The sequence below is a fragment of the Nerophis lumbriciformis genome, linkage group LG16 (assembly GCF_033978685.3).
Source record: "Nerophis lumbriciformis linkage group LG16, RoL_Nlum_v2.1, whole genome shotgun sequence".
NCBI lineage: Eukaryota > Metazoa > Chordata > Actinopteri > Syngnathiformes > Syngnathidae > Nerophis > Nerophis lumbriciformis.
Window position 1 is genome coordinate 44,984,599 of NC_084563.2, and position 17,977 is coordinate 45,002,575.

At 35.1% G+C, this 17,977-nt stretch overlaps 1 protein-coding gene across 3 annotated transcripts in view; it reads left to right on the forward strand.

The window, feature by feature from the left end:
• LOC133617294 (fibrinogen-like protein 1) overlaps positions 1-17,977 on the forward strand; it is a 30,680-nt gene that overhangs the window by 10,943 nt on the left and 1,760 nt on the right. For all 3 annotated transcript variants that reach the window (XM_061977224.2, XM_061977222.2, XM_061977223.2), the window contains exons 5-7: positions 4,214-4,311; positions 7,221-7,309; positions 17,751-17,938. In XM_061977224.2, coding sequence (XP_061833208.2) covers positions 4,214-4,311; positions 7,221-7,309; positions 17,751-17,938 — 375 coding nt within the window. The remainder of the gene's footprint in view (positions 1-4,213; positions 4,312-7,220; positions 7,310-17,750; positions 17,939-17,977) is intronic.

Below are 17,977 nucleotides of genomic sequence, written 5' to 3' on the forward strand. Positions count from 1 at the left end.
TGTCTCAAAACCTCAACAGGAGTCCTGGCAAAACCTGAAAATGGCAGAAAATTTATATTTTTCTTAAACTTTTTTTCGCGAAAATGTCGTAAGGGGAGACCCTTACCCAAAATTTAAAAAAAACGGTCTTGGTTCGACAGCACAATACTGGTCCTGTAGTTGTAGGAGATGTCTCAAAACCTCATCAGGAGTCCCAACAAAACCCATAAATGACAGAATATTAATATTTTTTGAAAACTTTTTTCCGCTAAAATGTCATAAGGGTTGACACTTACACAAAAATTAAGAAACATTTTATTTTATTTTTTTTAGCTAAAATGTCATAAGAGGGACAGAAAAATAACGTAAAATCAAAGCAATACATTAATTCGTATTTATAAAACATTTTTGCTAAAATGTCTTAAGGGGGGAACCCTTACCCTTACACTTCAACAGCACAATACTGGTCCTGTAGTTGTAAGAGACGACTCAACACCTCATACAGAGTCCCGACAAAACCGGAAAATGGCAGAAAATGTATATTTTTGAAAAAACGTTTTTCTGCTAAAATTTCGTAGGAGAAAATTCATATTTTTGAAAAAAAAAATTTCCGCTAAAATGTCGTAAGGGGGGACCCTTACACAAAAATGTAAAAAACTGTCTTGCTTCAACAGCACAATACTGGTCCTGTAGTTGTAGGAGATGTCTCAAAACCTCATCAGGAGTCCCAACAAAACCCGAAAATGGCAGAAAATGCATATTTTTCAAAATACTTTTTTTTCGCTAAAATGACGTAAGGGTCAACCCTAAAGACATTTCAGCCAAAAAAAAGTAAAAAAAATTAAATACATTTTCTTTTACACAAAAATGGTTAAAAATGATTGGTTCAACAGCACAATACTGGTCCTGTAGTTGTAGGAGATGTCTCAAAACCTCATCAGGAGTCCCCACAAAACCCATAAATGAAAGAAAATTATTATTTAAAAAAAAAAAAAAAAAAAAATTTGCTAAAATGTCGTAAGGGTTGACCCTTAAGCAAACATTTCAAAAAATGTATTGCTTTTTTTTAGCTAAAACAGTGGTTTTCTGAAGTGTTCCTGAGCCCATGTGGCGATATCCTTTACACACTGATGTCGCTTTTTGATGCAGTACCGCCTGAGGGAGGTCCGTAATATCATCGCTTACGTGCAGTGATTTCTCCAGATTCTCTGAACCCTTTGATGATATTACAGACCGTAGATGGTGAAATCCCTAAATTCCTTGCAATAGCTGGTTGAGAAATGTTGTTTTTAAACTGTTCGACAATTTGACCACGCATTTGTTCACAAAGCGGTGACCCTCGCCCCATCCTTGTTTGTGAATGACTGAGCTGCTTTTATACCCAATCATGGCACCCACCTGTTCCCAATTAGCCTGTTCACCTGGGGGATGTTCCAAATAAGTGTTTAATGAGCAAAGTCCTCAACTTTCTCAGTCTTTTTTGCCACTTGTGCCAGCTTTTTTGAAACACGTTGCAGGCATCAAATTCCAAATGAGCTAACATTTGCAAAAAATAACAAAGTTTTCCAGTTCGAACGTTAAGTATCTTGTCTTTGCAGTCTATTCAATTGAATATAGGTTGAAAAGGATTTACAAATCATTGTATTTTGTTTTTATTTACCATTTACATAACGTGCCAACTTCACTGGTTTTGGGGTTTTTAAAATCAATCGCATACTTCCAGTTTCGTTATAATACCGCTACTCTTCAAATCTGGTCTAACGAGCATAACAAAATGCAAACTTGTCCTACAATACAATCATGCTTTGTCAACGATGTTTTGTCACGTAATCTGTTATATTTCTACATAAATAAATGCTTTGGGGCAGATTGAAATAAAGTGTATATGCTTTTGTAACCTGTTGTTATTGATAGTCCGCAATTACAGGCTAAATATTACATTTTATTAATAAATACAGAAAGTTAAAACATTGCAGAGGTATGAAAACCATTAACTTGTACAACACGTATTATTACCATGAATTCATTAACGTGGACCCCGACTTAAACAAGTTGAAAAACTTATTCGGGTGTTAAACATTTAGTGGTCAATTGTACGGAATGTGTACTTCACTGTGCAATATACTAATAAAAGTTTCAATCAATCATTTATTCAGGTCGAAATATCACAGATTACATTACCAAACATTTTTGACAATCAATGATTATAGCAATCCACATTTTTTGCTATTAATGCATGAAAATAGTACCCCCCAAAAAAGGGCGTAGCTCCTCCTTTGAATGTAGGTGCTCCGACAGCAGGAATACAAATTCTGTGTTGAGCTGTTTAAAAAGCATAATGCTTCAAAAACAGTCATGGCAATAAAAATAATGATAATTATCTGAGGGTAAACTTATTAACATCTGTGATATTTGCGATTAATTTTGAGTTAGCTATTAACAAACGTTGATTAATCGCGATTAAATATTTTAATCATTTGACAGCCCTACTTAAAACCCATTGTATATGGCATCTGCTTAAAGGTAACAAACAGTCTCTTTAAGCTGTTGAATCTGCCTCACACCCTTCTTAAAGCATTGTAAAATGTATAGGTACTCACCCCCTATGAATGATGACATTGATGACAAAGACGAGTTTGGCACACCTTAAACTGCAAACTAAGACTTGCAAGTGACTGACTTGGGTTCATAAAACTGCGTGGGATTCTGACTCAGTGGCCGTATGATAAGAAGCCTGCTTATTCAGAATTTCACTAAGTAAATAAAAGTGAGTCACCAGTGGGTTTTCCTTTCATCATTGATAAACCTTTATGTGCTTTTATTACATGAAGCTATGACTTCACTTCACCACTTTTAATGTTTGTGTCACCTTTATGCCAGTAAAGTGAGTATTTGGCCCACTTACTGGCTTTATTGACACTGCTCTGTTACTGTTAAATAATGGCTACATCTGCTGGATTAAAAAAGGCAATGCATTTTAACTGGAAATAAAATGAACAGAGAGGGACAAGCGGTAGAAAATGGATGGATGGAGTTTGCAAATATACTGTATCCATATATATGTTATATACATTTTGTATATATATCTATATATATAGATATATATACACAAAAACACCAGTAAAGATGGCACGCTGTGTAAATGGTAAATAAAAACAGAATACAATGATTTGCAAATCCTTTTCAACTTATATTCAATTGAATAGACTGCAAAGACAAGATATTTAATGTTCCAACTGAGAAAAGTTTTTTTATTTTTTTATTTCGCAAATAATCATTAACTTAGAATTTAATGGAAGCAACACATTGCAAAAAAGTTGGCACGGGGACATTTTTACCACTGTGTTACATGGCCTTTCCTTTCCTTTTAACAACACTCAGTAAAGGTTTGGGAACTGAGGAGACCAATTTTTGAAGCTTTCTCAGGTGGAATTCTTTCCCATTCTTGCTTGATGTACAGCTTAAGTTGTTCAACAGTCCGGAGTCTCTGTTGTGGTTTTTTAGGCTTTCATAATGCGCCACACATTTTTAATGGGAGACAGGTCTGGACTATAGGCAGGCCAGTCTAGTACCCGCACTCTTTTACTATGAAGCCACGCTGTTGTAACACGTAGCTTGGCATTGTCTTGCTGAAATAAGCAGGGGCGTCCATGATAACGTTGCTTGGATGGCAACATATGTTGCTCCAAAACCTGTATGTACCTTTCAGCATTAATGGTGCCTTCACAGATGTGTAAGTTACCCATGTCTTGGGCACTAATACACCCCCATACCATCACAGATGCTGGCTTTTCAACTTTGCGCCTATAACAATCCGGATGATTCTTTTCCTCTTTGGTCCGGAGGACACAACGTCCACAGTATAGTATCCGCATTCTTTTACTATGAAGGCATTGTCTTGCTGAAATAAGCAGGGGCGTCCATGAAAAAGACGTTGCTTGGATGGCAACATATGTTGCTCTGAAACGATGAAGAAGCAAAAAAAAAAAAAAACCCAAAAAAGCCAATTTTTGGAAAGGAAGCCCAAATGGATGGGTTTTATCCCATGAACAAATATAATTGATTAAAAAATAAAATTAGTTGGTGACCAATTTATGTTCAGCTGGGATAGGCTCCAGAGTACCCTAGACCCGAATGAGGATAAGCGGTATAGAAAATGGAAGAAAATATGGCAATTTTGGTCAGAAAACTGTGTTGCGTAAATCCACTGTAACATGTGAGCTTATGTTTGCAGAGCATGGGTGGAGTACAAGCATGGATTTGGCGACCTCCACTCTCCAGACGGAGAATTCTGGCTGGGCAATGATGCGCTACACTATCTCTCCTCACAAGGTATATATCATATGTAAATATTACATAGAGTCGTGGTCAAAAGTTGACATACACTTGTAAAGAACATAATGTCATGGCTGTCTTGAGTTTCCAATCATTTCTACAACTCTTATTTTTTTTGTGATAGAGTGATTGGAGCACATACTTGTTGGGCACAAAAAAACATTCTTGAAGTTTGGTGCTTTTATGAATTTATTATGAGTCTACTGAAAATGTGCTGGGTCAAAAGTATACATACAGAAATGTTAATATTTGCTTACATGTCCCTTGGCAAGTTTACCTGCAAAAAGGCGCTTTTGGTAGCCATCCACAAGCTTCTGATTGAATTTTTGAACGCTCCTCTTGACAAAATTGGTGCACTTCAGCTAAATGTGTTGGTTTTCTGACATGGACTTGTTTCTTCAGCATTGTCCACGCGTCTAAGTCAGGACTTTGGGAGGGCCATTCTAAAATCTTAATTCTAGCCTGATTTAGCCATTCCTTTACCACTTTTGACGTGTGTTTGGGGGTCATTGTCCTGTTGGAACACCCAACTGCGCCCAAGACCCAACCTCCGGGCTGATGATTTTAGGTTGTCCTGAAGAATTTGGAGGTAATCCTCCTTTTTCATTGTCCCATTTACTCTCTGTAAAGCACCAGTTCCATTGGCAGCAAAACAGGCCCAGAGCATAATACTACCACCACCATGCTTGACGGTAGGTGTGGTGTTCCTGGGATTAAAGGGGAACATTATCACCAGACCTATGTAAGCGTCATTATATACCTTGATGTTGCAGAAAAAAGACCATATATTTTTTTAACCGATTTCCGAACTCTAAATGGGTGAATTTTGGCAAATTGAACGCCTTTCTAATATTCGCTCTCAGAGCGATGACGTCACAATGTGACGTCACATCGGGAAGCAATCCGCCATTTTCTCAAACACCGAGTCAAATCAGCTCTGTTATTTTCCGTTTTTTCGACTGTTTTCCGTACCTTGGAGACATCATGCCTTGTCGGAGGGTGTAACAACACGAACAGGGACGGATTCAAGTTGCACCAGTGGCCCAAAGATGCGAAAGTGGCAAGAAATTGGACGTTTGTTCCGCACACTTTACCCACGAAAGCTATGCTACGACAGAGATGGCAAGAATGTGTGGATATCCTGCGACACTCAAAGCAGATGCATTTCCAACGATAAAGTCAAAAAAATCTACCGCCAGATCCCCCATTGAATCTGCCGGAGTGTGTGAGCAATTCAGGGACAAAGGACCTCGGTAGCACGGCAAGCAATGGCGGCAGTTTGTTCCCGCAGACGAGCGAGCTAAACCCCCTGGATGTCTTGGCTCACACCGTCCCTTATGCCACCGAAGATGATCAAGAGAAGAATATCGACCCTAGCTTCCCTGGCCTGCTGACATCAACTCCAAAACTGGACAGATCAGCTTTCAGGAATAGAGAGCGGATGAGGGTATGTCTACAGAATATATTAATTGATGAAAATTGGGCTGTCTGCACTCTCAAAGTGCATGTTGTTGCCAAATGTATTTCATATGCTGTAAACCTAGTTCATAGTTGTTAGTTTCCTTTAATGCCAAACAAACACATACCAATCGTTGGTTAGAAGGCGGTCGCCGAATTCGTCCTCGCTTTCTCCCGTGTCGCTGGCTGTCGTGTCGTTTTCGTCGGTTTCGCTTGCATACGGTTCAAACCGATATGGCTCAATAGCTTCAGTTTCTTCTTCAATTTCGTTTTCGCTACCTGCCTCCACACTACAACCATCCGTTTCAATACATGCGTAATCTGTTGAATCGCTTAAGCCGCTGAAATCCGAGTCTGAATCCGAGCTAATGTCGCTATAGCTTGCTGTTCTTTCCGCCATGTTTGTTTGTGTTGGCTTCACTATGTGACGTCACAGGAAAATGGACGGGTGTATATAACGATGGTTAAAATCAGGCACTTTGAAGCTTTTTTTAGGGATATTGCGTGATGGGTAAAATTTTGAAAAAAACTTCGAAAAATATAATAAGCCACTGGGAACTGATTTTTGATGGTTTTAACCATTCTGAAATTGTGATAATGTTCCCCTTTAAAGGCCTCACCTTTTCTCCTCCAAACATATTGCTGGGTATTGTGGCCAAACAGCTCAATATTTGTTTCATCTGACATCACATGGACAAAGATAAGACCTTCTGCAGGAAAGTTCTGTGGTTTGGAGGATTACCTCCAAATTCTTCAGGACAACCTAAAATCATCAGCCCGGAGGTTGGTTCTTGGACGCAGTTGGGTGTTCCAACAGGACAATGACCCCAAACACACGTCAAAAGTGGTAAAGGAATGGCTAAATCAGGCTAGAATGAAGGTTTTAGAATGGCCTTCCCAAAGTCCTGACTTAAACGTGTGGACAATGCTGAAGAAACAAGTCCATGTCAGAAAACCAACAAATTTAGCTGAACTGCACCAATTTTGTCAAGAGGAGTGGTCAAAAATTCAATCAGAAGCTTGTGGATGGCTACCAAAAGTGCCTTATTGCAGTGAAACTTGCCGAAGGACATGTAAGCAAATATTAACATTGCTGTATGTATACTTTTGACCAAGCACATTTGCTCACATTTTCAGTAGACCCATAATAAATTCATAAAAGAACCAAACTTCATGAATGTTTTTTGTGACCAACAAGTATGTGCTCCAATCACTCTATCACAAAAAAATAAGAGTTGTAGAAATGATTGGAAACTCAAGACAGCCATGACATTAAGTTCTTTACAAGTGTATGTCAACTTTTGACCACGACTATGTTATATTTAAAATTGCTACAATGGTAAATTTTGAGTTGACTTTAAACCTTTTGGATCAATAAAGTTTGTTTGAATCTAAGTATGAACGTCAGCACTTTGTCACAGACTAACGCTGACTAAAACCTCTTCTAGGAAAGTATGACCTGCGCATCAATATGGAGGACTTTGATGGTAAAACACGCTTTGCAGAGTACAAGAACTTCAAAGTGGACAGTGAGAAGGTACAGTAGTTCCCATCCTCCGTTCCTAATACTTTATCTTTAACCCTGACCTCCTCTCTGTTCTCATAACATGTTGGCTCTTATTTAGACTAAGTTCTGCTCTTTCTACTCACCATGTGAGCTTAGTAGCACTGCCAATTCTGCAACAACAGGTCATCATTTTCATGCTTTATTGCACCACAGACAGAAAAATAACCTAAAATCAAAGCAATGCATTAATTCTTATTTATAAAACATTTTTGCTAAAATGTCATAAGGGGGGACCTTTACCCAACAATTTAAAAAATGGTCTTGGTTCAACAGCACAATACTGGTCCTGATAAGATATGTCTCAAAACCTCATCAGGAGTCCCCACAAAATCCCAAAATTGCAAAAAATTTATATTTTTCGAAAACTTTTTTTCGCAAAAATTTCGTAAGAGAACATTTATATTTAAAAAAAGAATGTTTTTGTTCCAAAATGTCGTAAGGGGGGACCCTTACACAAACATTTTAAAAACGGTCTTGCTTCAACAGCACAATACTGGTCCTGTAGTTGTAGGAAACGTCTCAAAACCTCATCAGGAGTCCCGACAAAATCCAAAAATTGCGGAAAATGTATATTTTTCGAAAACTTTTTTTCGCAAAAATTTCGTAAGAGAAAATGTATATTTTCTAAATCCTTTTTTTCCGCCAAAATGTCGTAAGAGGGACCCTTACCCAAAAATTTAAAAAACGGTCTTGGTTCAACAGCACAATACTGGTCCTGTAGTTGTAGGAGATGTCTCAAAACCTCATCAGAAGTCCCCACAAAATCCAAAAATTGCAGAAAATGTATATTTTTCGAAAACTTTTTTTCGCAAAAATTTCGTAAGAGAACATTTATATTTAAAAAAAGAATGTTTTTGTTCCAAAATGTCGTAAGGGGGGACCCTTACACAAACATTTTAAAAACGGTCTTGCTTCAACAGCACAATACTGGTCCTGTAGTTGTAGGAAACGTCTCAAAACCTCATCAGGAGTCCCGACAAAATCCAAAAATTGCGGAAAATGTATATTTTTCGAAAACTTTTTTTCGCAAAAATTTCGTAAGAGAAAATGTATATTTTCTAAATCCTTTTTTTCCGCCAAAATGTCGTAAGAGGGACCCTTACCCAAAAATTTAAAAAACGGTCTTGGTTCAACAGCACAATACTGGTCCTGTAGTTGTAGGAGATGTCTCAAAACCTCATCAGAAGTCCCCACAAAATCCAAAAATTGCAGAAAATGTATATTTTTCGAAAACTTTTTTCGCAAAAATGTCATAATGACCCTTCCCCCAAAAAAAAAAAAAATAAACGGTCTTGCTTCAACAGCACAAAACTGGTCCTGTAGTTGTAGGAGATGTCTCAAAACTTCATCAGGAGTCCCCACAAAATCCAAAAATTGCGGAAAATGTATATTTTTCGAAAACTTTTTTTCGCAAAAATTTCGTAAGAGAAAATGTATATTTTCTAAATCCTTTTTTTCCGCCAAAATGTCGTAAGAGGGACCCTTACCCAAAAATTTAAAAAACTGTCTTTTTTCAACAGCACAATACTGGTCCTGTAGTTGTAGGAGATGTATCAAAACCTCATCAGGAGTCCCCACAAAACCTGAAAATGGCAGAAAATGTATATTTTTTGAAAACGTTTTTACGCAAAAAAATTTGTATGAGAAAATTAATATTTTTAAAAACTTTTTCCACCAAAATGTCGTGGGGGGACCCTTACCCAACAATTTAAATACTGTCTTGCTTCGACAGCACAATACTGGTCCTGTAGTTGTAGGAGATGTCTCAAAACCTCATCAGGAGTCCTGACAAAATCCGTAAATGTCAGAAAATGTATATTTATATTTCAGGAAAACTTTTTTCGCTAAAATTTTGTAAGAGAAGATTAATTTTTTTTAAATCTTTTTCTGCCAAAATGTCATAAGAGGGACCCTTACCCAAAAAAAATTTAAAACAGTCTTGCTTCAACAGCACAATACTGGTCCTGTTGTTGTAAGAGACTTCTCGAAACCTCATCAGAAGTCCCGACAAAACCCGTATATGAAAGAAAATTTTAAATTTTTGAAAACTTTTTTTTCGCTAAAATGTCGTAAGGTGGGACCCTTACACAACAATTTTAAAAATTGTCTTGGTTCAACAGCACAATAATGGTCCTGTAGTTGTAGGAGATGTTTCAAAACCTCATCAGGAGTCCCCACAAAATCCAAAAATTGCAGACATTTTTTTTTTTTTCGAAAACTTTTTTTCACTAAAATTTCGTAAGAGAAAATTTATATTTTTTTAAAACTTTTTTCCGCCAAAATGTCGTAAGGGGGAGGGATCCTTACACAAAACTTTAAAAAACGGTCTTGCTTCAACAGCACAATACTGGTCCTGTAGTTGTAGGAGATGTCTCAAAACCTCATCAAGAGTCCCCGCAAAATCCAAAAATTGCGGAAAATGTATATTTTTCTAAAACTTTTTTCCGCCAAAATGTCGTAAGGGGGCACCCTTACGCAAAAAATTTAAAACGTGTCTTGCTTCAACAGCACAATACTGGTCCTGTAGTTGTAGATGTCTCAAAACATCATCAGGAGTCCTGACAAAATCCGTAAATGGCAGAAAGTTAATATTTTTTGAAAACATTTATTCGCGAAAATGTCATAAAGACATGTCTCAAAACCTCATCAGGAGTCCCCACAATATCCAAAAATTGCAAAAAATTTATATTTTTCTAAAACTTTTTTCGCAAAAATTTCGTAAAAGAAAATTTATATTTTTAAAAACGTTTTTCTGCCAAAACGTCATAAGGGGGAACCCTTACCCAACAATTTAAAAAAACTGTCTTGGTTCAACAGCACAATGCTGGTCCTGCAGATGTAGCAGATGTCTCAAAACCTCATCAGAAGTCGCCACAAAATTAAAAAATTGCAGAAAATTTATATTTTCCGAATACTTTTTTTCGCTAAAACTTCATAAGAAAATAATTTATATTTTTAAAAACTTTTTCCCGCCAAAATGTCAAAATCGCGCACCCTTTCCCAAAAAAATTTAAAACGTGTCTTGCTTCAACAGCACAATAATGGAGTCCCCACAAAATCTGTAAATGGCAGAAAATGTATATTTTTTGAAAACTTTTTTTTCGCAAAAATGTCATAAGGGGGGACCCTTGCACACAAACATTTTAGAAAACGGTCTTGCTTCAACAGCAAAATACTGGTCCTATATTTGTAGGAGATGTCTCAAAACCTCATCAGGAGTCCCGACAAAACCCGAAAATGGCAAAAATTTATATTTTTCGAAAACTTTTTTACGCCAAAATTTTGTAAGAGAAAATTAATATTTTTAAAAACTTTTTTCCGCCAAAATGTCGTAAGGGGGGACCCTTACCAAACAATTTAAATACTGTTTTGCTTCAACAGCACAATACTGGTCCTGTAGTTGTAGGAGATGTCTCAAAATCTCATCAGGAGTCCCTACAAAATCCAAAAATTGCAGAAAATGTATATTTTTTGAAAACTTTTTTCGCTAAAATTTCGTAAGAGAAAATTAATATTTTTTTAAACTTTTTTCCAGCAAAATGTCGTAAGGGGGGACCCTTACCCAAAGATTTTACAAATGTCCTGCTTCAACAGCACAATACTGGTCCTGTAGTTGTAATAGTCGTCTCAAAACCTCATCAGGTGTCCTGACAAAACCTGTTAATGGCAGAAATGTGGGGTTTTTTAAAGCTTTTTTTCCCTTAAATGTCGTAAGGGGGTACCCTTACCCAACAATTTAAAAAATTGTCTTGCTTCAACAGCACAATACTGGTCCTGTAGTTGTAGGAGACGTCTCAAAACCTCATCAGGAGTCCCCACAAAACCCGAAAATGACAGAAAATTATATATATATATCTATATATATATATATATATATATATATATATATATATATATATATATATATATATATATATATATATATATATATATATATCTATCTATATATTTTTATTTTTATTTTTTTAGACTTTTTTTCCGCTAAAATTTCGTAAAATACATTTTTTTTTACTTTTTTCCGCCAAAATGTCGTAAGGGGGCACCCTTACACAAACATTTTTAAAACGGTCTTGCTTCAACAGCACAATACTGGTCCTGTAGTTGTAGGAGATGTCTCAAAACCTCATCAGGAGTCCCCACAAAATCCCAAAATTGCAGAAAAATAATATTTTTTCGAAAACTTGTTTTTGCTAAAATTTCGTAAAAACGTTTACATCTAACCTTTTAGAGCAGTGGTCCCCAACCTTTTTTGCACCAGGGACCGGTTTAATGTAGGCATTATGTGGGCTATACCGAGGATGTCGTTGTGGCTTGTGCAGCCCTTTGAGACACTTGTGATTTAGGGCTATATAAATAAACATTGATTGATTGATTGATTATTTTCAGGGACCAGCTTTCCACTCGTGCCAGATAAATACAGCAAGAATAAGTGCATGAAAAATACAACTTAGTATAACGCTGAATTATGAAATGCAGATGGAAATCAGCCTTTGCCTACAATCTGTCACTTTTCTATCTGATATTCTAGTTTGGCAGGGAAAAAACTAGTGTCCAATATTGCAAGAAAAATTACATTATCTAACTTTGTTGGTCAAAATCCAAATAAATACTTAAATATCTGCTTAACTTATGATTTCAAAGCAAGTTATCCATTAAATTGTACACTGTAAAAATGACCAATAGATTTTACTGTAAAATTTAGGGAGTTTTTTTTTTTTTTTTTTTTTTTTTACAGCTTATTACTGTAAGGTGGAACAAAAACGACCAATGTTTGTTTGTTTTTTTACAGTAAATTTCTGTCGACTGAGCTGTCAGTTTTTTGTTTGTTTGTTTTTTACTGCAAAATCCACGGTTGACGGTTTTATGGTACCACATTTTATTATGGTAAAAACTGGCAACTGGCTTGCCAAAATAAAATTAAAGAGCGGTACTGTATTTCTATTTATATGGCCCGAAAAAGCCTGGAAATAATATGTCAATACAATACCTTATATTTTCTTTCTTTACTTTCTTATTTTCTTACTAAAAGTATTAGGTTGTTTTTTTTCTAGTTTGACAGGGAAAAAAACTAGTGTCCAATATTGCAAGAAATATTATATTATCTAACTTTGTTGGTCAAAATCCAAATAAATACTTAAATATCTGCTTAACTTATGATTTCAAAGCAAGTTATCCATCAAATTTTACACAATAAAAATGACCCATGGATTTTAATGTAAAATTTAGGGAGGTTTTTTTTTACAGCTTATTACTGTAAGTTGAAACAAAACGACCAATGTTTGTTTGTTTTTTTACAGTAAAATTCTGTCGACTGAGCTGTCAGTTGTTTTGTTTTTTTTACTGTAAAATCCATGGTTGATGATTTTATGGTACCACGTTTTATTATGGTAAAAAAAACTGGCAGCTGAGTTGCCAAAATAAAATTAAACAGCGGTACTGTATTTCTATTTTAATGGCCCGCAAAAGCCTGGAAATAATGTGTCAATAAAATACCTTATATTTTCTTTCTTTACTTTATTTTCTTATTAAAGGTATTAGGTTTTTTTTTCTAGTTTGACAGGGGGAAAAAAACTAGTGTCCAATATTGCAAGAAATATTATATTATCTAACTTTGTTGGTCAAAATCCAAATAAATACTTAAATATCTGCTTAACTTATGATTTCAAAGCAAGATGTTCATCAAATTGTACACCATAAAAATGAGCAATAGATTTTAATGTAAAGTTTAGGGAGGTTTTTTTTACAGCATATTACTGTAAGTTGAAACAAAACGACCAATGTTTGTTTTTTTATAGTAAAATTCTGTCGACTGAGCTGTCAGTTTTTTTGTTTTGTTTTTACTGTAAAATCCACGGTTGATGATTTTATTGTACCACATTTTATTATGGTAAAAAAAACTGGCAGCTGAGTTGCCAAAATAAAATTAAACAGCGGTACTGTATTTCTATTTATATGGACCGCAAAAGCCTGGAAATAATGTGTCAATAAAATACCTTTTTTTTTTCTTTACTTTCTTATTTTCTTACTAAAGTTATTAGGTGTTTTTTTTCTAGTTTGACAGGGAAAAAAACTAGTGTCCAATATTGCAAGAAATATTATATTATCTAACTTTGTTGGTCAAAATCCAAATAAATACTTAAATATTTGCTTAACTTATGATTTTGAAGCAAGTAATCCATCAAATTCTACAAATATTACACAATAAAAATTAACAATAGGTTTTACTGTAAAATTTAGGGAGTTTTTTTTAAGTTGAAACAAAACAACCACTGTTTGGATTTTTACAGTAAAATTCTGTCGACTGAGCTGTCAGTTTTTTTTGTTTTTTTTACTGTAAAATCCACGGTTGATGATTTTATGCTACCACATTTTATTATGGTAAGAAACTGGCAGCTGAGTTGCCAAAATAAAATTACACAGCGGTACTGTATTTGTATTTTAATGACCCGTAAAAGCCTGGAAATAATATGTGTCAATAAAATACCTTATATTTTCTGTCTTTACTTTCTTATTTTCTTACTAAAGGTATTAGGTTGTTTTTTTTCTAGTTTGACAGGGAAAAAAACTAGTGTCCAATATTGCAAGAAATATTATATTATCTAACCTTTTTGGTCAAAATCCAAATAAATACTTAAATATCTGCTTAACTTATGGTTTCGAAGCAAGTTATCCATCAAGTTGTACACCATAAAAATGAGCAATAGATTTTAATGTAAAGTTTAGGGAGGTCTTTTTTTACAGCATATTACTGTAAGTTGAAACAAAACGACCAATGTTTGTTTGTTTTTTTACAGTAAAATTCTGTCGAATGAGCTGTCAGTTTTTTTGTTTTTTTTACTGTAAAATCCACAGTTGATGATTTTATGGTACCACATTTTATTATGGTAAAAAAAATTGGCAGCTGAGTTGCCAAAATAAAATTAAAGAGCGGTACTGTATTTCTATTTATATGGCCCGAAAAAGCCTGGAAATAATATGTCAATACAATACCTTATATTTTCTTTCTTTACTTTCTTATTTTCTTACTAAAAGTATTAGGTTGTTTTTTTTTGTAGTTTGACAGGGGAAAAAACTAGTGTCCAATATTGCAAGAAATATTATATTATCTAACTTTGTTGGTCAAAATCCAAATAAATACTTAAATATCTGCTTAACTTATGATTTCAAAGCAAGTTATCCATCAAATTTTACACAATAAAAATGACCCATGGATTTTAATGTAAAATTTAGGGAGGTTTTTTTTTACAGCTTATTACTGTAAGTTGAAACAAAACGACCAATGTTTGTTTGTTTTTTTACAGTAAAATTCTGTCGACTGAGCTGTCAGTTGTTTTGTTTTTTTTACTGTAAAATCCATGGTTGATGATTTTATGGTACCACGTTTTATTATGGTAAAAAAACTGGCAGCTGAGTTGCCAAAATAAAATTAAACAGCGGTACTGTATTTCTATTTTAATGGCCCGCAAAAGCCTGGAAATAATGTGTCAATGCAATACCTTATAATTTCTTTCTTTACTTCCTTACTAAAGCTATTAGGTTGTTTTTTTCTAGTTTGACAGGGAAAAAAATAATGTCCAATATTGGTCAAAATCCAAAAAAATACTTAAATATCTGCTTAACTTATGATTTCGAAGCAAGTTATCCATCAAATTGTACACTATAAAAATTACCAATAGATTTTACTGTAATGTTTAGGGAGGGTTTTTTTACAGCATATTTCTCTAAGTTGAAACAAAACGACCACTGTTTGGTTTTTTTACAGTAAAATTCTGTCGACTGAGCTGTCAGTTTTTTTGTTTTTTTTACTGTAAAATCCACGGTTGATGATTTTATGGTACCACATTTTATTATGGTAAAAAAAACTGGCAGCTGAGTTGCCAAAATAAAATTAAACAGCGTTACTGTATTTCTATTTATATGGACCGCAAAAGCCTGGAAATAATGTGTCAATAAAATACCTTTTTTTTTTCTTTACTTTATTATTTTCTTACTAAAGTTATTAGGTTGTTTTTTTCTAGTTTGACAGGGAAAAAAACTAGTGTCCAATATTGCAAGAAATATTATATTATCTAACTTTGTTGGTCAAAATCCAAATAAATACTTTAATATCTGCTTAACTTATGATTTCAAAGCAAGTTATCCATCAAATTCTACACAATGAAAATGACCAATAGATTTTAATGTAAAATTTGTGGAGTTTTTAGTTTCAGCATAAGTTGAAACAAAACGACCAATGTTTGGGGTTTTTTACAGTAAAATTCTGTCGACTGAGCTGTCAGTTTTTTGGGGTTTTTTTTATTGTAAAATCCACAGTTAATGATTTTATGGTACCACATTTTTTTTATGGTAAAAAACTGGCATCTGAGTTGCCAAAATAAAATTAAACAGCGGTACTGTATTTACATGGCCCGCAAAAGCTTGTAAATAATATGTGTCAATAAAATACTTTATATTTTCTTTCTTTACTTTCTTATTTTCTGACTAAAAGTATTAGGTTTTTTTTGTAGTTTGACAGGGAAAAAAACTAGTGTCCAATATTGTAAGAAATATTATATTTTCTAACTTTGCTGGTCAAAATCCAAATAAATACTTAAATATCTGAACTTATGATTTCGAAGCAAGTTATCCATTTAATTGTACACTATAAAAATTACCAATAGATTTTACTGTAAAATTTAGGGAGTTTTTTTTTTTTACAGCTTATTACTGTAAGTTGAAACAAAACGACCAATGTTAGTTGTTTTTTTTTACAGTGAAATTCTGTCTACTGAGCTGTCAGTTTTTTTGTTTTTTTTACTGTTGATGATTTTATGGTACCACGTTTTATTATGGTAAAAAAACTGGCAGCTGAGTTGCCAAAATAAAATTAAACAGCGATACTGTATTTCTATTTACAGTAATATGTTGTAAAAATAATAGTAATAAAAGAAAAACATCATATATTTTATAGTAAAAGTCTGGCAACTAAACTGCCAGGTTTTTTTTGTAAAAAACAGTGGTCAAATATTTAAATTCATAGGCATATTCATTAATTATTTACTGTTATAAACATGTAGCTGTTTGGCCACAATACCCAGCAATTTGTTAGGAGGAGAAAAGGTGAAGCCTTTAATCCCAGGAACACCACACCTACCGTCAAGCATGGTGGTGGTAGTATTATGCTCTGGGCCTGTTCTGCTGCCAATGGAACTGGTGCTTTACAGAGAGTAAATGGGACAATGAAAAAGGAGGATTACCTCCAAATTCTTCAGGACAACCTAAAATCATCAGCCCGGAGGTTGGGTCTTGGGCACAGTTGGGTGTTCCAACAGGACAATGACCCCAAACACACGTCAAAAGTGGTAAAGGAATGGCTAAATCAGGCTAGAATTAAGATTTTAGAATGGCCTTCCCAAAGTCCTGACTTAAATGTGTGGACAATGCTGAAGAAACAAGTCCATGTGCAGAAAACCAACAAATTTAGCTGAACTGCACCAATTTTGTCAAGAGGAGTGGTCGAAAATTCAACCAGATGGCTACCAAAAGAGCCTTATTGCAGTGAAACTTGCCAAAGGACCTGATTTAACCATTCCTGTGTGCTTAGGGTCATTGTCCTTTTGGAACACCCAACTGCGCCCAAGACCCAACCTCCGAGCTGATGATTTTAGGTTGTCCTGAAGAATTTGGGTCGCATTTACTCTCTGTAAAGCACCAGTTCCATTGGCAGCAAAACAGGCCCAGAGCATAATACTACCACCACCATGCTTGACGGTAGGTATGGTGTTCCTGGGATTAAAGGCCTCACCTTTTCTCCTCCAAACATATTGCTGGGTATTGTGGCCAATCAGCTCAATTTCTGTTTCATGTAACCAACTAATAAAACTGCTATTATGGGTCTACTGAAAATGTGAGCAAATCTGCTGGGTCAAAAGTATACGTACAGCAATGTTAAATATTTGCTTACATGTCCCTTGGCAAGTTTCACTGCAATAAGGCGCTTTTGGTAACCTAAACACACGTCAAAAGTGGTAAAAGGAATGGCTAAAACAGGCTGGAATGAAGGTTTTAGAGTGGCCTTCCCAAAGTCCTGACTTAAACGTGTGGACAATGCTGAAGAAACAAGTCCATTTCAGAAAACCAACACATTTAGCTGAACTGCACCAATTTTGTCAAGCAGAAGCTTGTGGATGGCTACCAAAAAGCGCCTTATTGCAGTGAAACTTGTAAGCAAATATTAACATTGCTGTATGTATACTTTTGACCCAGCACATTTTCAGTAGACCCATAATAAATTCATAAAAGAACCAAACTTCACAAATGTTTTTTTGTGACCAACAAGTATGTGCTCCAATCACTCTATCACAAAAAAATAAGAAATGATTGGAAACTCAAGACGGCCATGACATGATGTTCCTTACAACTTTTGACAAAGGACCAGTACCAGTTGCACCTAGGGGACTACAGTGGCAATGCGGGGGATGCTCTGGCTGACGTGCACACCAGCCAGCGTCCAGCTCCAGGCAGCGGCTTAACCAAAGTCAAATTCAGCACCTATGACCAGCAGCCGGGTGGCGACGCCAAGTGTGTCAGGCACAGCAAGTCCGGCTGGTGGTTCAGCAGGTAAATAAACCAATCAAGTTCCACTATTCCACAGTGTAA